Consider the following 22,703-nt stretch of genomic DNA (forward strand, 5'->3'; position numbering starts at 1 on the left):
TCTCCCGCCCCCCCCCCCCCCCCCCCCCGGCTCGCGACCACTTGGTCTGCGCCGCCTGCATTCTCTGTGTGCCGGGCCCGCCCGCACTGCGGGGAGAGGCGGGGAGCCGCCCACGCCGCGCCCCGCGCACCGCGCCGCCGTCTCCCTGGGACACGCGCCGGCTACGCGGCGCGCGGGAGCCGGGCGGGCGAGCATGGCGCGGCGCGCGGGGAGGTCAGCGGCCGGGCGCTAGGAGCCCAGGGGCCGCCATGGCCCGGCGGCGGCGCCGCGCCTGCATCGCGCTGTTCCTGGTGCTGCTCTTCGCCTTCGGCACCCTCATGGGCCTGCGCACGCTGAAGGCCCCCGACGGACTCCCGGCTCTGGGCCCGGGCCTGGAGCTGGCATCCTTGGAGCGACGCCGCGAGGGGGGCCCCGCGCCCGCCGCCCGCGCCCCGGCCGCGCCCGCCGCCCCGCCGCCGCCGCCGCCGCCCCGCACGGCGGGCCCGGGCAGCCCCCCGGAGCCGGCCCCCGCAGCGGCCGAGCCGGCGCCCGGGCAGAGCCTGCGCGTCTACTCGGACCTGCACGCCTTCTACTATTCGTGGTACGGGAGCCCGCGGCGCGAGGGCCACTACATTCATTGGGACCACGTCATGGTGCCGCACTGGGACCCCAAGATCTCGGCCAGCTACCCCCGCGGCCGCCATAGTCCCCCCGACGACTTGGGCTCCAGCTTCTACCCGGAGCTGGGGCCCTACAGCTCCCGGGACCCCGACGTGCTGCGGGAGCACATGACCCAGCTCACGGAAGCCGCCGTCGGTGAGTCCCCCGCCCGCCGCCCCGGCGCCCCAGCTTCGCCCTTCCTCCTTCCTCCGCCGCAATTCCCCGCGGTCCAGCCACCGGGGCCTTGGCCCCTCTCACCCTTCAGCCTGGTGTCTTACCCCTTCCACGAGCACCGCCCCCCTTTCCAGTGCTCAGGCGCACCCACCCCGCCTCCTGACCCGCAGCTCTCCGGGCCCTCGCGCGGGGCGCAGCTGCTGGGAGAGCCGGGGAAGGCGGCTGGGCCCGAGCTGTTCCAGGCCCGGACGGCGAGGGGGAGGCAGAGTCTGCACGTCTGCTGGGCTTCTAGGTTTGGGTTAGTGAAGCCTGGATAGCCTGGCCCGCAGGAGTCTGGGATTCAGAGGAGGAGCGGCTGGGATGGCGCTGCTTTCACACCAGCTCCCGGGTGGAGCAGCCCTCCCTGCTTCTGGCTGCAGGAAGGAGTTTGCCCACGTTGCATGATGGACTCTGTTCTGTTTGCAGTGTGGGGTCCAGGAGCTTTTCTTCAAGTGTTCTGCTTGAAAAGACGTCCCTGGGCGCCTCCTTTGTAGGCAGGCTGGGGTGAGAGGCTCACCTGTTTCAGATTTTGTCACTGAATTCTGCTGGATTTTACATTTCAACTTACCTGGAAACAATCAGTGAGTGAGGGAAAAAACTGAATGCCAGAGACACTGAGGGGAGGTATTCACAGATTAATAAAGCCTGTCTCCTTCAGGATTTTACAGTCTGGAAGGGCAGACAGTCTAGACAAATGCTATTTCCCACGGGAAGAATCAGATGGACCTCTCTGTTCAGGGCTCTTCTCCCCCTCGGGACCTCAGAGGCACTCCTCTCTTCCAGGGATAGGACTGTGGATTCTGGGTGGGTGTGGCATTGTCCACCCATTTCCCTTTGTTCTAATACTCGCTAACGTCAGCAAAAGCTGAGCACCTACCTGGGCTTTTCTCAGGCTCCTTCCAGGCCTGGTGCGTTAAGGTTGCCCCAGCCGCTGCGCTTCAGCACCGCGGGGAGGACAGCTCCAGGACCAAGGCTGTGGAATCTGATCTGCAGAAGAGAGCCTGGCAGGAGCCTTACTCTCAGGTTTCATTCAGAAACCATTTTGCAGTTGGAGATGGTTTGTGAAGAAACAAACCTCTGATGCGGGGTTACCGTGTGTCTCTGAAGTAGCTTGTGCTGTGTCTCAGGAGTCCTGGTCCTGTCCTGGTATCCACCCGGCATGGCTGATGATAATGGAGAACCTTCAGATGACCTGGTGCCTGCGATTCTGGACACCGCCCATCAGTACAACATCCAGGTGAGTCTTCAAGAAGAGATCAAGTTCCCCCTGGACCATCCTGGAGATTTCCCCTCTTCTGCTCTAGAGATAGTGCCTCCACCCAAGTATGGTGTTGGGGGTGGGGTTCTGATAAACACTGCCTATGTCCCTCTTATTTTCTTCAGTTCTGAAAAAAGTTGGGGAAACTAAATATAGGAAAAATGGGAGACTAAATATCACAATAATAGAGACTAAGTTGGAGACCCTGACTGGACAGAGGGCAAGCAAGGGCCAGATGGGTGCACAAACAATTCCAGCCTCAGCTTCCTACTGGGAGGCAGTGGTGGGCCTCAAGGAGCAGAGCACACATGCTCTCAGCAGGCAGGAACACTTTCAAGAGGAATGAGGGAGCTTAGCTAAGCATGTCCAGTTATTTTCCCCAAATGTACCAATTAAATAAGCCATTCTCCTCTCCTGTGGCAGAAAAACAGTGAAGAGCCCTACCCCCATTCCTGAGCCCATCACCAATACACTTAACAGGTCATAGTACATTTTTCCATTGACACAGCTTCAGTATACTTTTTCCCATAGTTTTAGGCATCTAGTGCCAATCACTTGGAACTGGCACACAAGTTGAAACCTATTAGCCATTCTGCCGCAGCCCATCAGAATGATTCCCAGATGCCCAGCTGTGGGAGGTGGGCAAAGTTCTTGCCCCTCTCTTTTTGGCCCTGAGGGCAGTGGCTGCTTTTAGGTCTGCTGTGCTCACCATTGCAGGCCCTCTCCTGAACTCAGCCTCTCCTGTAGGCCATCGTTGGAGCATAAGCCTTATAGGTTGTGACCCCTGGACAGATATTCACCTGACCAGTATCTCCTGTTTGTGGCAGGTGGCCTTCCACATCCAACCCTACAAGGGCCGGGATGACATCACTCTGCATGACAACATCAAGTACATCATTGACAAGTAAGGCTGCTCTGGGGCACAGATGTTGTTGGGGATCAAAATAGGAGTAGGGATAGGTTTGGAGGGGCAGGTGAGGAGACACAAGGGTAGAATGTGTCCCCAGCAGTTATTTTATAGTAAGAGAGTACTGGGCTTAGAATCAGCAACCTGGGTTTGAATTTTGGTTCTGAGGCCTCCAATCTGTAACAAAAACAAGCCTCTTACCCTGTGAGTCTTGTGAGAGTTACATGAGTTAAGACATGTGAAAATGGCTTGTACACTGCTTGCCCATGTCATTCATTCATTCAAAAAACATTTATTGGATGCGTTTAGGTGTCTAGGCACTGCCTTAAGCTCCAGTTGTACAGTAATGGGTAGGACTAATAAAGTTTACATTCTAGTGTATGTAGTGGGTGCAGTGGAACAGAGAGTAGTTATACATAAAAAAATCAAATAGCCATCCATACTATGAAAAAGTAATAAGGGTGCTGTGTTAGAGTGTGTCCAAAAAGTACTTTAGAATGAATGGTCAAGTGAGCTTTCTGAGATGACATGTGAGCTAACACCTACATGAAGAGGCGGCTCTTCAACAATCTGAGGCAGGCAGAAAATTCCAGGCAGAGGGCTTTCAGATCCAAAGGTCATAGGACGGGACAGGCCTGACAGCAGACTAGAAAGGCCAGTGTAGCTGGAGTGTAGAGACAGATAGGATAACTGCAGGAATGGAGGTGGGCAGGGCCAGATCAAGTAGGTGGGGCCTTGCAGGTCTTGGTAAAGAGCAATCAGATCTGATTTAGACTTTAAAGAGAGAATGGATTATAAGGAAGTAAAAGTGGGAGCCTGCAAAACGGATCAAAGATGGTGGTGGCTTGACCTAGGGCAGGGAGGCGAGGCTTGAATAAAGGAGTGACAAGGGTGGGGAGAGGAGGGAGGGAACTAGGTTCTTACTTAGAGGCATGACAGTCCAATTATGGTGCCTGGCTGGATCCAAAATCGTGCTCAGGCATCAGGAAAGCTCTCATCCATGGCTAGTCCCACAGCTGTGCTGGCTTCTCCCACCCTAGGCGGCCAGCTCAGGCTCTTCTTCCTCCTGCTCCTCAGGTATGGCTCCCATGGCGCATTTTACCGCTATAAGAACAGCATGGGTAAGAGCCTCCCACTCTTTTATATCTATGACTCATACCTGACAACCCCTGAGGCCTGGGCCCATCTCCTGACACCAGATGGGCCACACTCAATCCGCAACACTCCCTATGATGCAGTCTTCATAGCTCTGCTGGTGGAGGAGGGCCACACCCACGACATCCTGGCCGCTGGTTTCGATGGCATGTACACCTACTTTGCCTCCAATGGTTTCTCCTTCGGCTCCTCCCATCAGAACTGGAAAGCTGTGAAGAACTTTTGCGATGCCAACAACCTCATGTTCATTCCTAGCGTGGGGCCTGGCTACATTGACACCAGCATCCGGCCCTGGAATAATCACAACACGCGGAACAGGGTCAATGGCAAGTACTATGAGACAGCCCTGCAGGCAGCCCTGACCGTGAGGCCCGAGATTGTCTCCATCACCTCTTTCAATGAGTGGCACGAGGGCACCCAGATTGAGAAGGCCATTCCCAAGAAGACACCGACTCGTCTGTATTTGGACTACCTGCCTCACCAGCCCAGCCTGTACCTGGAGCTAACTCGCCGCTGGGCTGAGCACTTCATCAAAGAGAAGGAGCAGTGGCTGATGTGAGGGGCCTGCAAACAGGGCATGAAGTCCTGATGTCCCAGCCTCACTGGAATATTGTCCCCATGTGGGGCTCTGCTGAGGTTGCAGGCACTCAGTCTCCAAGTCAGCAGCTGGGTGCCTCTGTGGGCCATCAGGCCTGGGCCCAGGTAGGAACAGAGCCTGTTCCTCAGGCAGGCAGTGCTGGGGTTGCTGGGCAGAGACAGGAAACAGGGCAGTGTTCCAGAGAGGAAACTGCAGGGCTGGCAGGTGACTGGACTTAGCCCAGGGAAGCTTCACATCCAGTCAGAACACTAAAATAATCCCTTCTAGCTTTGAACTCAGCAGGTTGCTGTGGTGTAGTGGAGTCACCAAGCCACTGCTCTTAGAAGGGTGCCAGGGTTCTGGGCCAGCATGCACCCTGCTCCCTTCTGCCAGCCTCCGTCTTCTCTTCAGGCCTCCCTGCCATATCGTCTATCTTGTCCAAGTTAGGGAACCATATTTGAGACTTCCTAAAAGTGAAATTCTTAGGTTTAAGCGATTCCCAGTAGATTCCTGAACCCAATTTTCAGGAAATAATCCTGAGCACTCACACATTCATTCAACACAGACTAACCGAGAACCTTACTATGTGCTGGGAGCAAATGACCAGGAATGGTTCCTGTCTTCAACTTACAGGATCCAGCTTCCTTTATTTAGTATGGCCTTGTAGCTAGTGCTGAAGCACAGCTATAGGTTTTTCCTTTTTGCAGTTTTAACCACTGCTGGGAGCTCTGTTTCCTCTAAGAAAATACCTCTGTGCTTTGAGCCTCCGTTTTCCCAGATGAACATTTAGCTCCAGGGAGAGGACTGGGACACCCCCCTTCCCTTTAGCTGCCTAAACTGAACGAGGCCCATTTGCTAGAGCCATTTTCAGTGCTACTGTGATTTGTATTAATTAAATGATGTGGTATTCTCAAGTGAACTTCCTCCTGATCTCTTCAAGACTTCAAATTCTGATCCTAGTCAGATTCTGGCAAATTGACATGTGGGATGGCTAGTGTTAGCACAATGAGTGAGTTTGCTTAAGAAATCTGTAAGCAAGATTTCTAGGGGGGATATTTAACAAACCATTACTTCTTTACAAATAAACTGATGTGCTAATTGCAGACACTCAAAGCAGGTCCTGGGACACCTTCTTGGCAAGATTCTTAGGATCTACTTGAAAATATGTACATTGAAAACCACTATATTGAGAAGTTTGTGGGCTCAAGACTGAATCTCAATTCTGGGAACTGGGGTACAAGGCAGAGGGGAAGTAGTGGGCCCTACTGGCTACCAGAAGGACTCCCAGCTGCAGTTAAGTAACTGATACTAAATCCCACAGATGGACGAGGCAGCCCTGATCACCTTGCTTGTGACTTAGTTGGGAAAACCAAGGCAAGCAAGGACAGGTGAAAAGGGCTGATGACTCGTAGTAATTTATAGAAAGGAGTAACACCGAGGCCTCATTTCACAAATACACAATTTGAAAAATGCCGGAAGTACGGCAATGCCCCAGCGAGTAGGGGAAGCAATTCTCATGTTGCTGACGGCAACCTGATTCAGTTCTCTTGAAGGCTAATCTAGATCAAGAGCCATGAAAATGTTCATACACTCTGACCTAGTAATCCTACGCTAAGGAAATAATTCAAAGAAGAAAATCAAACCACTCTGAAAGATGTTTAAGAGCAGCATTATTTTCTACTAAAGAAAAACAAAGTTCAAATGCCCAACAGTAACTGTGTTTAACACTTGGTATACATATGAATACAAAAGCCTGCCAAGTAGACACTGGATTTAAATTAAAGTATTATAATTTATTTTATAAATAAGAAAAAGTCAGTCTGAGAGAGATAATATTTATTTTCCAATACTCTTTAATTTGGACACCACCTCCCACTCCTCATCTCACTCTCTGCCAACTGAGCTGACTTCCCACCATTAGACCAAAATGATGATTCTTCACCAGGCAATTAGAGCACGACACACCACCAGCCCCTAGTTCAGAGGAAACAGTGTTTGGCCTGTAGCTCTACAATCTTTATGCTAACCTGGTTTCAGCTTCACAAGCACAAAACTTACGCCTTTGGTTACTTGAGACTTTTAAAAATATATGTTTTTACTGATTTTAGAAAGAGGGAGAGAGAGAAACATCAATATCAGTTGGCTGCCTCCCGCATGCCCCCTACTGGGGATCGAGCCTGAAATCCAGGCATGTGCCCTGTGACTCGAACCCTGACCTCCTGGTTCATTGGTCAGTGCTCAACCACTGAGCAACACCAGCCAGGCTCACTTGAGACTTTTAAACAACACCAGCTGGTCCTCTAGTTCATTTGGACCTTAAATGCCACCACCTCTCACTAGATTCCAAATGTTATTTAAATTGTTTCAAATTTTTTTCAAAAAAAAAAAGAGGGAGAGAAGCTTATCAGAATAAGAGAGCATCCTAGGAATGTTCTTAAAAAGTCTCTCTTCAGCTTTCGGCTGACATACGAAATTATAATAAATATAGCCCCCTTCCCGACGTGTGAGGCTAAACCAGCAGCTTCTGGAGCCTGGTCTACAGTGTTCAGAAAGACAAACTGCCTTAAAAGTGTCAGACTAGTAATGCTATGGCCCCAGAGGCCTCTGCAAATGAGGCCTTGCCAGCTACCAGTGGACAGACACACAGTGTCCAGCATCAGTCCCTGGGCCCCCCTGCCTCCCGAGTTTCAGAAGCAGGATCCATGTGAGGGGAGCAGCCCGTACTTCCGTTGGAGGACAGCTGTAGTATTTTCCAGGGCACTGAGGAGGAAATGGAGGACAGTTAAGAGTCTGACTTCTCACAGCCCACTAGAGTCCAGTGATCAGGGAGCACTAAACTCTCTGGTCTTACTATACTATGTTCATCAAACCCTTGATGAATCCTTTTGAATCCTGAAAAAGCCAGCAAATGCCAGCAAATGTAGTCTCACTTTACCCACCACTTCTCCAAAATAAAGGTTGTCTGAGCAAGAGAGTGTGGCAACCTTTATTTTGTCAAGGTCTTTTCTGCACCTCCCAACCTCCCTCAAATTCTATCCCCATGCCATAGAGACTCACCAGCCTGGACGAATGATGTCGAACTTTCCAGGCACAGACAAGTCAACCACAGTTGAGCCTAGGCGACACTCAGGGCTCTGGCCATCCCCAATTGGTCCCCCATCAATTACCAGGGACAACTGAGGCCAGAGGTCCTGGAACTCCTAAGAAGAGGGAGAGGAAGAGCATGGACACTACCCCTGGCATCTGCAATGATGTCATACTGCAGGCAGGGTTCATACCTAAAACAAAGGCTACACAACCCAAAAACAGTAGGCACATTCCTCTAGGCAGGGGCAGGAACCTCATTTAGTTAAGGGCAGCTATGCTAAGGACACTACATTAGCACCTAGGACACCATATACAATGAGGTTGAAGTCTCCCCTCCCCACAATTAGCACCCCAAGTAACATCTATCTAGAGCTCAAAGAATATCTTGCTGTACCAGGAGGAAATTCCACACACTGTTTCTGTTGGGGAGGTCTGACCTAAGTACAATGACTGGAGTCCTAGGTGGAAGCCCAAAGGTATGGGCTCTACCCTGGACTTTCCACCAAATCTCTGTGTTCACATTCAGGTTACTTTAGAGTTGCAAAATAAGGGAGCTGGATCAGATGGTCCCTAAGGGTCCTTCCAGCTCTAGCAACTGGATCTCAGTGCAACTCTGGATCTCGGTATGGGGAGGAAAACAGGGTGGACTCTGCAGGTCCAGCCACCAACACTCAATACTTGGGCTATGGGAAGGGTACTCCCTTTCTGAGCTAGAGCATCACCCACTAACCCCCATCCCTGCTCTCACCCCTTATGAAGACATCACAGTGGCAGTTGGGCCTGGGAATCTGGGATGGGGGAATCATGGATATCAGTAGAATAAGTCAACTGCTTGCGGAAAAGGTAAGAATACCTCCTGCCATCCCTTCCCCAATGCTTTGAGTATGGCCACCAGGATCAAGTAACAGCCTGCAGTCTGAGAATAAAAAGGGATACTGAGCTCTCACTTTCCAAGGCTCTAGGTCTGGGCACAGAAAACCCCATCACTTTACTATGGGGTCCTACATTTAAGTTCAGTACGAAGAAAACAGTGTGGTAAATTAAATTTGTGTCCTCATTTGTTCTAAGCTATGCAGCTAACGCAGGATTAGGATGATCCCTTCTTTGACCTGGCTTATGGCAGAGGTAAGATAACACAATCAGGAGTCCCTGAGACAAGTGATTTAACTTTTCGGAGCCTTAACTTTCTTTACAGCACTGTTGTAAAGACATACTGCCTAACTTATTTTCCAATAACTGCTACCCCTACAAAAAGGAGAAAAAATTATACTTTTCGTAATGTTTCTTATTTAAAAAATAGGATGAAAACACCAATTTTCCCCCTCACTTCTCAAACTTTGTAATAAAACCTGTCCAAGATTCTTTAACTTGGATTCCCCCCAACCCGAAACATGCCAACTGGGCAGACTTCCCACCATTATACTCTCCTGCCAGGCAATTCCAGCAAACCATCAACCCCACTGGTTCAGAGAAAACTGTGTTTGGCTTGGTGACATTTGGGGGGATGGGGGACACGGGGCCCAGGTAACTCTCACCTCGACTTTCAGAGAACTGGCCTGGGAGCTGAGGTTGGCGCTGGTGAGAGCAAGTGGTCCCCCAAACATCTGGGCCAAGTCTTGCATGAAGGCATGGTCAGGAATCCGGATGCCTACAAGCTATGACCAAGGTGAAAGGGGATCATGAGAAAGGTTGGAAGGAGTCAGGGAATGGGTCCAGCCTGGATCCTTGTGAAAGCCAAATGGCTGGAGTCTGGAGACACAGGAGAAAATCTGACTCACAGGAGTGAAGGGGTTCAGGTCCTTATTGAGCTCCTTGGAGCGTTCCATCACCAGGGTCACTGGTCCTGGTAACAGGTCTTTCAGGAGCCCCTCAGGTACTCTCACGTGACAGTACCTGGAAAACAAAGGGGGCACAAATCTACAAGAATGAAGGGCCACTGCTGGTCAATTCCAGACTTTAGGCAGAACTAGAAAAAGGGAACCCAGGGACTACAATGGAATCCATGTCTTCCTTCTTCACTTAAGAGCTTGAGCAGAAGGTTGGGCTCCAGAGAAGCACCCCAGGCTTGGCGCCCACATGCCTCTGGTCTCCGAGGCCACAACAGCTGCACCATTATCACACTCCGTGTTTTATTTTCTTCAAAGCCCTCTCTACTAAATTAAGCTGCCATGTTTGTTGGTTTTGTGGGTTGTTGTTTTTTAACGTGGAAGCCCTTTAATCACAAAAACGATAGGAGAATAGGGGCCTTGCCTGCCTCGTTCATCGCTGCGCCCCAGCGTCTCGCTCAGGGCCTGGCAGACGTTAAGTGCTCGATACACATTTCCAGTTCCGGATTCCTGGTGAGCCTGGACAAGCCCCTCCCGCTTCCAGCGCCTCAGTCTCCCAAGCCTGTCACCGGAAGCCCCTCCCGCGGTGCCGCCCCTAGCGGGGCCGGGTCGGGAAGGCCTTACCTGTAGACGTCGGCCACGCGGCCCAGGCACACGGCCAGCGGCTTGGCCTCGCTGCGGCCCTTGAGGCGGTACACAGCGCCCAGCGCCGCCGAGCAACTCGCCGAGCAGGCCAGGCCGTACAGCGTATCGGTGGGGACGGCCACCACGGCGCCGGAGCGCAGCTCGGCCACGGCAGCCCGCAACGCCTCGGTCCAACCGGCGCGCTCCGGGCTTGAGGAACGCACGGCCCCGTTTCCCGGGAGCCGCAAGAGCCGGGCCCCCGGCGCCGCCCGAGCGGGGCTTGGAGGGCGGAGGCGGCGGCCTTTCCGGGCGGAGCCAGCCGGCCCCTCGCTCAACCCCACGCTGGCAGCCACGGCGGCCCTCAGCCCCCTGCACGGTTGCGCCGGAGACATCCGCCCAGGCCCGCTTCCGGGAGGAAGTGACGCGCCCAGTCAGCTTCCGGTCCAGGAGACTCGGCCCCACCTCCGCGCCGGGCAACTTAAAGGGACCACGACCCCCAGAAGGATTGAAGGAGACCGGTGGGGACGGGGCGGGGCGCAGCCTTGCGGAGCCTTAGCGCAGCGCTGGGGAGGGGGGCGGCCGAAAGGGGGGCGGTGGTCGGGCCGCGCAGGCGGAGATGGAATGGGGCCTCGGCTCAGACTGGACACGGGGGTGAGAGAGGGCCCGTCAGGGCGGGGGAGAAGGGGCTCGGACCCCGCGCCAGCGCGGGCCCTGACCATCTGTCTCTCGCTCTCTTCCGGGCAGGGATCCTGCCGGCGTGGACCGTGGGAAGGCGGGGCTGGGGCTCGGCGGGAGGCCACCCCCGCAGCCGCCCCGGGATGAGCGCGCCCAGCAGCTGCTGGACGCGGTGGAGCAACGGCAGCGGCAGCTCCTGGACACCATCGCCGCCTGCGAGGAGATGCTGCGGCAGCTAGGCCGCCGGCGCCCGGAGCCGGCGGGTGGCGGGGTCAGTGCCCACCCCGGGCTGGGCCTGGGAGGTGGGGACTGTCCACTGGCTAGATTTGCCAAGCCCTAGCTTCCCATGGAAGGTGAAAGTGTCCCCACTGCTTTACCTCCCACCTTCCATCTGGGCGAGAGGCTCTGAAAAAGTTCAGTGCTGTCCAGATGCCAAGTAGCCATATCCTCGCGGGGCCTAATCCAAGGCCTTTCCTCCCAGCCTCACTTTCTTCCTTTCTGTTCCAACCAGAATGTCTCAGCCAAACCCGGAGCGCCCCCCCAGCCAGCTGTCTCCGCTAGAGGTGGCTTTCCAAAGGATGCTGGCGATGGAGCTGCAGAGCCCTGACCATTCCCGAGCCAGTGGCTCTGCGTTCTCTCCTTTCCGGGGGCTGGTGGCTGGACTCTGAACAACTGCTTTCAATGAAGGGGCCAGTCTTCACTGGCAGCGGCTGGAACTTGGCCCTCAGCCCCGGGTGGCAGCTCTGCTAGCAGCTGGGTTCACTCCCACTTCATCCTGGCTGAAGGCAGTGCTGAGCTTTGAAATGTAACCAAGGAATACCCAGTCTGATTACTGGATTTGGGCAGGCCAGCAGTGCTTGCCAGAGTGGTCTGGCCTGCTTTGGGGAATCCAGGTGGTGTTACATGTCCATTTCATGCTTTGGGGGCTCCAAGTCCCACAAAACACTTTTAGCAGAGCCTTAATTAAAAGGAAGCCTGCAGACTCTCCTGGTGACGACCTTTCCTTTCTGTCCTTTCCTTTTGGTCTCTAAGACTCTGATGGCTGTGGAGGGGGGAAGTGGTTGAAGGCTGTCAACCATGGGCAGGGTTGGGAAGAAATACCACAGATAACTACCAGATTTAAATAAGCATTTAATTAGGATCTCATTAGTATTTAATATTGCTTTTTCAATTCCAAAAAGTTAAATTTTCACTTCGTAGCAGATATTTTAAAGTACAATATTAAGTTTATACAAAATGAGCAATTAAGCAAACACCATTATTTCACATTCTTCAAAAATACAAATTCATATTTACTTTTTTGGGTTTGGAGGTTTCTTCCTTTGGAAGTACTGAACCTGTAACGTTTTCATATCGCTCAGTGGAAGTCCGTTGTTCCCATGTTTCACACTTAAATGAATTTGATAGGCTTTACATAATCCAAACAAAACTATTTGGGATTTAAAGAACTGTCACCAAGACCTCCGGCCAATGACTAGTGTATGTCAAAAAAGAAGGCTCTCGCGGGTCTTGCCTTTCCTGGCCAGAAGATCTAAGCCAGAGACTCAGCAAAACCGTGTTTCCAGCCACCTTCCCCAAACAGGAACTAGGAGTTCATAGGGAAAGGAAATAACCACCTTGAACTCCAACTTCCACCCCCACATTCACCAAAAACAACAACAAAGGACTAGACTGTAGAGTCAAACATCACCCTAGGGGAGGCCTGAGGACACAGGGGAGAGAGCAAGAGAGGCCTCTGACTTGGCACCACTACGAGGATAACAAGGATATTGCAAAAAATGCCCCTGGGTTTTGGTGAAAAAGGTTTTATGAAAAACTTTCCCGTAAGAAAAAGAGTAGAAACTGCATTGAGCTGAGAAAGTGACACATCATCACCCAATTTTTGGCCCAGCAGGCACACCACCAAAAGGGCAGTGTGTGGTTTTAAACTTTGCATCCAGTAAAAAAGCTTGTAATATGTACACAATGACATAAAGATCCAGTTTAATTTGCATTTTCAGTGCAGACTAAGAAGCCCTCTCTTGAACAGGCGTAACAGTGAGAAATGCCCAAACAGTGGTCATCAGCTTCCCCAAAACTGTCCAAAAGGAAACAGGATAAACTGGTTACCAATCAGAAATATGCATAATTCAGTTTTGTTGCCTACCCCTCCCTAATATTAAGGAATGAACAATTCCAATCTATGTCACAGCAGAACTGTGCATGCTGGATCTATGGACATCTTTCTGCTTTGGCTGAAGCATTTTTAAACTTTCCTATTGTATAGTAGCCTGAGAATGAAGATAAAATGGGGTAGGAGGGGGAACAAGAGAGGAGTGATGGGGAAGGAAAAGAGTTGATAAAGTAAACTTGTAACAGCTTTGTTTATTGGATTTAACCAAGGCTGGAGTCCATTTTTGCTTAAAGAGCCAACAGGGGCAGTGTGGGAGCAGTAAGAAAATGGCTCACCTTGCCTCCCCACCACTAACACCTCCCCAAACATATTTCTGATTGGTGATGTAGGAAAACTGAAAAGTCTTTAGCAATACTGTTGCAAGTTCCACAAATCAATGGTTTCAGTGACTCTGGAGGTCTTCAAGATTAAGGACAATGGACATGATTACAGATATAAAAGTCTAGAAGGTGCCAGGTTTCTACCTAGGAACAACCTGTTCCTTTCAGGCATCACTTTGTAATGGTGAAGGGGGGAAAGATGGCAAGGGTGCAAGTAGTGATGAAAAAGGGCCTGAACAGTCAGCAGAAGAAAACAGGACCCGCAGCAGTTCTTTAGAGAGCCTGAGGGGGCGCCCTCAGGCACGCAGGGAAGGCTTGCATAGATTGAGCAGTTGCTGAGAATGCATAATAGTGTTTCCCTACAGACAGCCTCCTGGTACAGGGCTGATGGAGCAGAAAATACCGCCAGGCCAGGGCAACATGGGACAACGACTGTCAAGCTACACATATTGCACCAAGGTAAGTGCTTTTCTTTTCACACCTCAATTTAACTTTTTATTCTGAGCAAAAAATAAAACTTTGTGGAAAGTACACACACACACACACACACTCACACACACACACACTCTCACACACACACACAAACAAAAGAAATTGCAGCAATTGGGTTAAAGATAAAATAACCTAAAGTGCTTTTTTATTTTATTATTTCTTTAATATACCAATATGAGGTTCTGCAAACTCGTCCCTCTGGACACATTCAGCATTATACAAAGTCTCTCAGGAAACCCACCCACCCTCCATTATCCCCATCAGTCCACTGCCTTGACACTGAAGATAAAACTCTCCAAGCTTCTGACTCTCCCAGAGGTGGTGAAGGGGAGTCCCTGCTTCTACCCACATTAAGGCCCCTCCCAGGCTTTGTACCAAGATCTCCCTCTAAAAGGATGGGGGTAGGGGGGAGATAGGGAATTCAATAAATGACACTAACTCCTGTCACCAAACTAGTGATGCCCCCATGAGGCTGACCAGACCCTGCCAGGAAACGCAGGGCCATTTTCCCTCACTGCCTGGGAAGGGCCAAATTCACTAAGGCAGTTTGGCGGTGCCAGCCAAAGCTTCTTCCCACCTCCTAAGCCCATGAACTCCAAACCCTGACTCTGACTAGCACCCTGTAAAGGAGCAGTATAACTAGAGATGCTAGTGGGGACTGGAAATATAAATCTGCAGGGTGGAAATGGTTAAGGTTACCATGGGAAGAAAAAAGGCTTGATTTCACCTGCTAGAAATCTGCAGACCTTCCCTAACCTTACCAACTAGCCTCATCCCCAGGTTTGGGAAACCACACCCTCCATGAAGGCTCTGTCTGGCTCCACTTTCAGCAGCAGCTCGCTCTTCTCCAAGGTCCTTGGCACTAAAGGCCAGGTTTACCGGAGGGGGTGGGGAAGGAGAGTGCTGGAAGAGGAAGGAAAAGAAAGACTGCCTATCCTGTGGAATAAATCTGCTCTTTACAACAACTCACTGACATTTTAAGCACACTGATTTTTCCAAAAGCCGATTGGGTTTGATAGTCCCCCTTGCAATCTCAAACCACCCTCCAAAGACAGATACTTCAACTAGAAAAGCCTGTCAGCCTAAATAAACACTGTTTTAAGATGCTTCTTCATCACCCCCAACCTTTGGAGAAGGGAAAAGCTACTGACCTGGGTAGGCTCAACACGGTAGCACATCCCTGGCTACCAGAAAGAAGCAACATGTAAACCATGGACCTTCTAGTGGCTTTCCCTGGGCTCCTGTTTCCCACCTGCTCCCAGGGAACTGAATCCCAGGTGACTCTATGTGGGAGGAGGTCATTCCTGCCCGCCTATATGAACTACCTTTGGGATCCTATTGTGCTGCTCTCTCAGAAGGGGAAAACAGCTTCCTATGGTGGCAAGGTGCAGAGACAGCCAAGGACAAGCCATGCTCAGCAGTTGGTTTTCCAGGATCAACCCGCTCTGGTAAAATAGATTCCTCCTGCCTTATCAACTTCTGCTGAGGTCAATGGTCTCCAGAACCCACCAGCTTTTGGGGAAGGGGAGTGCAGAAAGTCAAAAGGAAACCAATTCTCCTGCCTAGACTCCTGGAATGAGAAACCACCAGCTGCTTGTGGCTAAGCCCATTTCTCACGGCAGTAACAACGCTCACCAACACTGCCCTCTTGTCCAAGTCTGTCCCTGAACATCTTATTAAAGGCAGGGCTTCTGGCTCCCAAAATGATCTGCTCTGGATACTGTCTTGGCTGGCCCTGAGTATTGGCTCAGAGAACAGGAGGGTGACAAATGCAGATAGATCTCTTTACATTAGGGAGTGGAAAAGGAAGGCAAATTATGGCTACTTTCTGTCTGACATCATTGACTCTGAAGAGCAGCTGTTTGTGGAACCCTGCTCCTTGCTCAAGGTGGGGAAGGGGCTCTTGGGAGGCAGAGGCCTAGTCTAGACACTGGGGCATGCCCAGTTTCTGAGCTCAGTGAGCTTGGTGAGCACTCATGACTGCATTAATATAGCCAGCTGAGAGAAACTTTCCATTTAAGTGTGGACTGTACTTTATGATTATGTTTAGAGGCAATGACTTGGAGCCAAAGGCAGACAGATGGATGTAATTCTACACACAAATCAAAAAACAATTCTTCTTTCCTATAACACAACTTAGTGAAACATTCCAAATGAGACAACGTATTGCAACATTTCAGGCTTTTTGGTGGAAGGGGAATTTTTTGTTTGTTTTACCCTGAGTAGAAGATCATCGTTTTGTGTTTTTTATTTTTGTTTTTGTTTAGACATCATGTGACTAAGCTGAGCAAGTCACATCCTTCTTTGCACTGTACTAGGCTGTATGCAAAATTCAGAGGGGTGAGAGGTGGAGATGAGAGGGGCAACCAAAAGCCTGGCTAGAACCTGGAACCAGAATACCTGGCCTGCCAATTACATGCCACCTTTAAAAACCTCTCTTAACGCTACACCTGATAAGCAAAACACAGCTCTTCTGCTCTGAGGAAGAAAAATACCATTAAAGGAAGGCAGAGCACTGACCAGCAGCTGGCCATCAGCCCATATGTCCAATCTAGGACAAAAGAGGGATGTTCCCCAAGAAAAATTTACTGTGATCTGCAAACCCTGGCAACCAATTGAGAGAGAAAAAGAACCAGGAAGGCAAAGAGTGTGATCACGTTGCTAGAGCCTGCTCTGCACACACGTGATTGACAGATAGCAAACAGCTTGCTAGGGCCCCCAAAGAACCAGATCATCAGCACAGCTTCAGGTCAGGCTTTTAGCTGCCCACTTGTGCTGCAGCTGGATGCAGGATGACACCTGCTACAGTCACTCTGAGCTCCACTGACACCAAGCGCAAATAGCAAAACCATCTCACCCAATTCCTGTCCAGCTCACAGCTGTCTGACCTACCTTTGCCATTTCCCTCTCTGATGGAGTGAGGGTCTGGCCTTTGGAGCAAGCTTCAGCCTCAGATTCAAAAGACACACAGGGAGGAGCAACGCTTGGCACACTGAATCCACTGCCCAGACCACAAGGCCCCAGTGCAAGCGATGGGCAACATCAGATTGATGGAAACCACGCCCTTTCCCTTAGAATTTTTATGCATACGAGTAACCTTAATTTCCAAGTTCACATGACAATAAGCAAAAGTGACATACAGTGCAGCCAAACAGTTCACTTATAACTTAGCTTTTTTTTGTTTTGTTTTGTTATTTTTTTTCCCAAAGACCAGTTCCTTAAAATGGATGCTCCTGGGATATGAATAAAGAAAATACATCTGAAAGGTGAGGATTTCAAACAGTAGATTTCTTCATCCTTCATACTGCAGGTCTCATGAAGGTAGGCACCCCACCTTATGTATGCTTCCTGCTTGCCTTTTCCTGGAGGGGAGCACATCCGGGCCTTTCACTTGGAGAAGCTGCTGGTCAGGCCCAGCTCCTCCTCCCCCTGCAGTAGTGCTTCAATGGGAATCAGATTGGACGGCGGGTCCAGGTTCGGTAGGGACAGAAACTCTGACACATCCATGGCACTTAACGTTTCTGTCTGAGGGTCTGGAGGAGTCTCTGCTTGTCTGCTTTGCTCACAGGAAGAGGGGACGGCAGATGAGGATGACCGGGGGACAGAGGGTGAGGAGAAAGTCTGTGGTGGCAGCTTCAGGCTGGGCCCATCAGGAGGCGGGGGGCCTGGCTCTGGAGGGGGTGGGGAGGAACAGCCCTTTCTCCTGCCAGCCGCCCGCTCCTTGGCAGAGTCCCGGCATGCACACTGACACTGACATGCCTCCTCTTGCTTGATGATGATCACGGGAACACTGAGGCCAATCTGCTGTACAGAGCTCCCTGCGAGAGAGGCAAGAGAGACTGCTCTTCAAGTGGCTGCAGGGCACAAGGGGATCTAGACTAGGTGAGAGCTGAGTGCCATGGAGGCAGGAATGATGGAGAGGGTGGGTGCCATGTGCCAAGACAAAGTCCCTCTTCCTTAGAAAGTCAGGCATGCACGCACACCACGGAGATGTGCCCCGTATTTCCAGCCTTGTTTCCAGCCATCCTCTCACCTGCACCCTCCATGCCAGCCACAACGGATGCCTCCCTTTTCCTGACATGTTTTTCTTACCTCTGAGCCTATGGGTGCTTCCTTCAGACTAAACTCCCCAGGCTGTTCTTCTGGAGAACTTACTCTTCTTATCTCTGAAGACCCAGCTCACTCCCCTCCCGTTCTGATGCCTCCAGGCAGTGTTTCCAGCAGGCTTATCCCTAGGGCTGGCCCGAGGGCAGCTGCCTGGTACTGTGCACAGAGCTCCCAAATTCCTCCCACCTCTCTGTCCACACAGTGCAGGGCTTGTTCACTTCCGCCTGCCCAAGAGGCTCAGACAGATGTCTTCACGATATCTCACTCATCTTTGTAGCACATCTCTGACACACAGTAGGTGTCCGTAAACCTCCTTTTACACAACCAGCCTTGTGTGCACACACACTCTGTGAATTGAGACGTAGTTTGTGTGTCTCAAGAGCTCTAGAGACCAAGAGGCAAGAGGCCTGAGAACTCATGCTTTGGCTCGGCCACAAACTCATTTGTGACTTTCAGGGGAGTCATTTAACCTTTCAGGACCTGTTTCTTAATCTATAATATAAAGAGTTTGAAAAAAAGGACCTTTTAGTTCTATACAGTCTCTGACCCAGATGCTATTTCTTCATTACTGTAATTAGAAAAGAGTCCAGTGAATTAACCACTGCCCTCTTTAGCATTAACTGTGATTCAAGCTTTTTTCTGGCTACATTTAAAAGCTGTATCTGAAAGGGAAAGAACTTACCAGTTAAAAAGTGTTAAGTGTGGTACTGTTGCCTTAAGTGCACTAACCTCCAAAAATAAGAATATGAAACACTCTAATAAATAAACAATACAATGTGACAAATTTGATTTTAAAGTTTTAAAAACTGAGGCAAAGCAATGATTAACTGTGCCTCAGGGGGCGCAGAGAGTTGGCTATCTTTTAAAGCTCACACAAAATTACATACCTGTGCTACTGGCTACTGGTACCGCAGTGGTAAAAAACACCTTCTCAACTTTAGATGCTTGCTGCTGGAAAAAAAACAACAAGAAATCACATTTATGGCCACTCAAATGTGGCAGATCTCCAAGGAGGTTAAGCCTCCCCATGTGATGGTCATCCAAGAGGACAGAAAGCCCTCAGTGCTGAGGGATTTTTGCACTGAGAAATGTTTTGTTTGTACTCTGACATGAGGTCACCCCACTGTTTGACATTCAGTGCGGACAATGTAGCCAGCTTTGCCCCCCACTACCTGGCTGTCTCCCAGCTGCCTAATCCAGTGGTTCTGTGTGTCCAAAGTCCTCCAAGGTTGCTTTTCTCAAGCCAATGACCTTCTCAGAGGGAGCCCCAAGGCTAGCTTCCCCTTCCAGCTCTCCACTCTCCACCATTCCCCAATACTTCTATGAGGCTGGAAAATTTTTTTTCCCCTCAAGGATTAAGCTGCATGCTAAGGACAGGCTAAGAGTGCCTCTCACAGGCAGAGTAGCCCCAGTGAAGGCACTGAGCACAGGGCAGCTGCTCAAGGGTGGGTCCTGAACTCTGCCACTTATTCGTTGTTGAGGTCAGGCAAGTGATTTAACCTCTAAGAGTCTCAGTTTCCCCACCTGTAAAAATGGGGATGATAACCAGAGGATGCTTGGTGAGCACTCAGCAAACATTAGCTACTTATGTTACTACTAAGTAGGACTATAAAGTCATGCCCAGAAATGATCCTAATCACTCAGTACACTTCCTATGAAATTGGCTATAGTTCCTACTTTCTTCAAGTCTTATCTTAAAAGGGCTTTGTCTTTTATCCCTTTAAAGAAAAAGATAAAGCCTAGGAGGAACATGAAAGCTTCTGGCTAAGTTATAGGAGATGACACTATAAAATAATGATGGAAAAATTAGAGCCATATTTAAATGCATGAAAGTGAATTATGTGGAAAGGGAATGACGACACTTGTTCCATGCAGCTCCCCTGAGCAGATCCAGAAAAAAATGATAAAAACCACATCGAGGCAGATTGGGTCGTAACATTTCATTGAAAAGACCTTTCCCTTTGAAAATGGAACTAGGTTGCCTCCAGAGGTGGCTGGCACCCCATTTATGGAATTTGAGTGCTCTCACTATTTAGCCCTAGTTTGTTTGAGAGCATCATACATCTCTCCAGATGTTCTCCTACCTGGGGTATCCTTTTCTCCATCTAGTTCCTACTCTCACTTCAAGGCTCATCTGACCTGTATGGCTACCCTACAAGCCCTTCGTCTTTGACCCCTCATCAAGCAGCACGATGTAGTAATGAAGAGCATGGGCTCCGGGTTGGTCTGTGCTCAAACCCCAGCTTGCCACTTATGGTGTGTGACCTTGGGCTGCTCGTTTAACTGAGCCTCAGCTCTCCTCTGGTAAAATCCTACCTATGTCCTAGGATTGTTGTAATGCATTAAAAAGTGCTTAGTTAGCACAGTGGGTGACATCTAGAGATACAGACATATAGAAACAGCAAAAGATCAGTGGTTGCTATGGGGGAAGAAAAAGGGACAGAATAAGTGACAAGGGTACTTTAGGGAGATGAAACTATTCTGGATACTGTAATGGTAGATACATGATGCCAGGCATTTGTCAGGTACCACATAAAGAGTGAAAATGGGTTGGGGGGGCAAAGGGTGTATGATAATTCTCTGTACTATCTGTTCAATAAAGTAGAGAAAAACTAACTTAAAAATAATGTACATAAGGTAATGTCTTACAAGTTAGGTCCTCAGTTTTACAAAGTGCTTAGATTAACACAGTAAGCCCTTACAGCTGTTATTTTTCCTATTACCATTTTTTATTATTTGGCACTTTACCTACTCGTAATGTTAATTTCTTTTAAGCATTTTACCCTCTTTATCTAGAATGTTAAGCTTTTATGAAAAACATCATGGTTTTCACTTTTTGGTATCCCCAGAGCATCCACGTGGTATCTGGTAAATACCAGGCTCTCAAAGTATATTTAATTGAATGACCAAGTCATTTCCTTATCATCGAGACCAAACACTTTTGTAGAAAATGGCTCTAAGTGGGCTCTGGGAACACAGACTATTTCTCTGACTGGCCTCTGACAGGGTCATATCAGTCCCTCACATCGGTGTGCCTCTGTCCTGGAGACAGAACCCACTTTGCTGAAAGGTTGCTGGGTCTCTGGAGTTTGACTGTTCGCCTGTCCTGGACGATGGGATTAGACTGCAGGAGGAATACTTGTTCAAATGCCTACTAAAGGTTGCTTCTCTGCCTCCCTACTGTATCAGCCCAGCATGTCCTGGATTTACACCACCTGGTTCTGGGGAAAATGTCGGAGACAGAATTACACGTTTGGGGGCAGACATGACAACCACCTTCCCTCGTGAAGTACGAGCCTCTGAACATGTCACCTGTGTAAATACACTTCGCCCCCGGTCAGTTCATACATAATACTTACAATTTGTTCTTGGTTTTGCGGTGAACTGGCGGCACCATTTAATATCCACTGTAAGTTCTGTTCTCCCATGACCAGGCTGGACTGCAGGATAGCTGTGCTGGGAGTCGGGGTGATGGTTATGGTGGGATTATTAGTTAGGACAGAGTTGGCACCCAGGGGTAGAGTCTGGACCATGGCTGGCAGGGGCTCAGTAGTACTTTGTGGTTGGGGCGGTGCTGCCACGGCTGATGTCACTGCCGCTGCTGATGCAGAAGCCCCAGCAACAACAGAAAGTCCTGGTACGATGGGCTGCGGTGCCTGAGGGTGCGGAAGAAACTCTTGATGATTAGCAGCAAACTGTGTGCTGTGGGGAACAGGCACTTCTGGAGGTTGTAAGAGAGCAGGGGGGTTGCCAAATGCAGCTTGCTGGGAACCAGTTCCTAGGGAGGGAGCAGGCGGAGGAGCAGGCGGTGCTGAGGCTGGTAGCAGAGGCTGGGGTGGCTCGGAGAGGCCAGGCTGCAGTACAAGCGGAAGAGATAAAGATGCTGAATTTCCTGTGGATGGCGGAACATCACTGACTGACTCTGCATCACCATTAAAACTTTCAATCAAGGCAGCTGGCAAGAAAAAAAAAATAGAAAAATATATACATATCCCAAGCCTTACATGAGCCAACACAAACACAGTCACTATGGGCTAAACCAAAGACAGCTGAAGTATATCAGAGCCAATTCCTTCATTGCTAGCAGGCTGGCTTTCTGTTTGTCACTTAATGACATCCTGGCCAAAGTACCAGGCTTCACAATCAACCCCACTTTCTAAATGTGAAGACCTAGTATAGGTCTTAGCATAAAAAATGTGTAGTAAGGCTTTTCTAGAAATGGGGCTAGGGCTCCTTTTCTGGCATGACCAGTGTGTATATTTTCTGACTACTGTGAGCTTCAGAGACAGATTCTCATTCAAATACAGTCTGATCTCTGCATCTGACAGCTAAGTCTGTGGATCCTACCCACTCATGAACAGGGTGTCACATCAGAAGAGTTCTGACCTCCGCTCATTTTTTAAAGCCAACAAGAGCTTTAGAAAAGGAGACCCTTTTCTTTAAGGATCTAGGGAAAGTAGGCCCTCAAGTAGACCCTTGCTGAGGGAAGTAGGGAAAAGATGAAACTGAATTGAAAGGCTGTTACTTTTCTAACCCTTCACTGACAGTCACTCCATTTGAAGGAACTGAAATAGTCTTTCACCAGGCCTGTCATTCAGTGTATCAACAGTGTGAATTCCCTTTCCCAGTGCTGAGATCTGAGCAGGAAGA

At 50.0% G+C, this 22,703-nt stretch overlaps 4 protein-coding genes across 6 annotated transcripts in view; 2 read left to right on the forward strand and 2 right to left on the reverse strand.

Moving 5' to 3' along the window:
* Positions 1-223: 223 nt before the first annotated feature.
* On the forward strand, positions 224-5,859 carry MANEAL (mannosidase endo-alpha like). Of its 2 annotated transcripts, XM_081144919.1 has the most exons (5): positions 224-795; positions 1,980-2,089; positions 2,938-3,014; positions 4,095-4,138; positions 4,428-5,660. In XM_081144919.1, exons 1-5 carry the CDS (start codon positions 249-251, stop codon positions 4,532-4,534), a joined length of 885 nt encoding a protein of 294 aa, XP_081001045.1. In that variant the 5' UTR covers positions 224-248; the 3' UTR covers positions 4,535-5,660. The 2 variants fall into 2 exon arrangements, with proteins under 2 accessions (XP_081001045.1, XP_081001044.1); XM_081144918.1 differs by having other exon boundaries at positions 4,095-5,859.
* A 541-nt stretch (positions 5,860-6,400) lies between these two features.
* YRDC (yrdC N6-threonylcarbamoyltransferase domain containing) lies at positions 6,401-10,678 on the reverse strand (the record flags this gene model as incomplete). Its single annotated transcript, XM_081144928.1, has 5 exons — positions 6,401-7,509; positions 7,807-7,949; positions 9,372-9,491; positions 9,615-9,729; positions 10,287-10,678. 5 exons carry the CDS (start codon positions 10,676-10,678, stop codon positions 7,437-7,439), a joined length of 843 nt encoding a protein of 280 aa, XP_081001054.1. The 3' UTR covers positions 6,401-7,436.
* A 181-nt stretch (positions 10,679-10,859) lies between these two features.
* LOC308560748 (uncharacterized protein C1orf122) lies at positions 10,860-11,948 on the forward strand. Its single transcript, XM_081144945.1, has 3 exons — positions 10,860-10,937; positions 11,031-11,232; positions 11,473-11,948. The coding sequence occupies exons 1-3, from the start codon at positions 10,903-10,905 to the stop codon at positions 11,566-11,568; spliced, it is 333 nt and encodes a 110-aa protein (XP_081001071.1). The 5' UTR covers positions 10,860-10,902; the 3' UTR covers positions 11,569-11,948.
* A 2,116-nt stretch (positions 11,949-14,064) lies between these two features.
* MTF1 (metal regulatory transcription factor 1) overlaps positions 14,065-22,703 on the reverse strand; it is a 40,695-nt gene continuing 32,056 nt past the window's right edge. The window contains exons 9-11 of one of the 2 annotated variants that reach the window (XM_081144908.1): positions 21,413-22,008; positions 18,941-19,001; positions 14,065-17,764 (exon numbers count right to left, since the gene is read on the reverse strand). In XM_081144908.1, the coding sequence (XP_081001034.1) occupies positions 17,334-17,764; positions 18,941-19,001; positions 21,413-22,008 (1,088 nt within the window). In that variant the 3' untranslated portion in view covers positions 14,065-17,333. Of the gene's footprint in view, positions 17,765-18,940; positions 19,005-21,412; positions 22,009-22,703 lie in introns of both variants that reach the window. The other variant, XM_081144907.1, reaches the window with a different exon arrangement.

The sequence above is a fragment of the Miniopterus schreibersii genome, assembly GCF_964146895.1.
Source record: "Miniopterus schreibersii genome assembly, chromosome: 8".
In the NCBI taxonomy this organism is placed as follows: domain Eukaryota; kingdom Metazoa; phylum Chordata; class Mammalia; order Chiroptera; family Miniopteridae; genus Miniopterus; species Miniopterus schreibersii.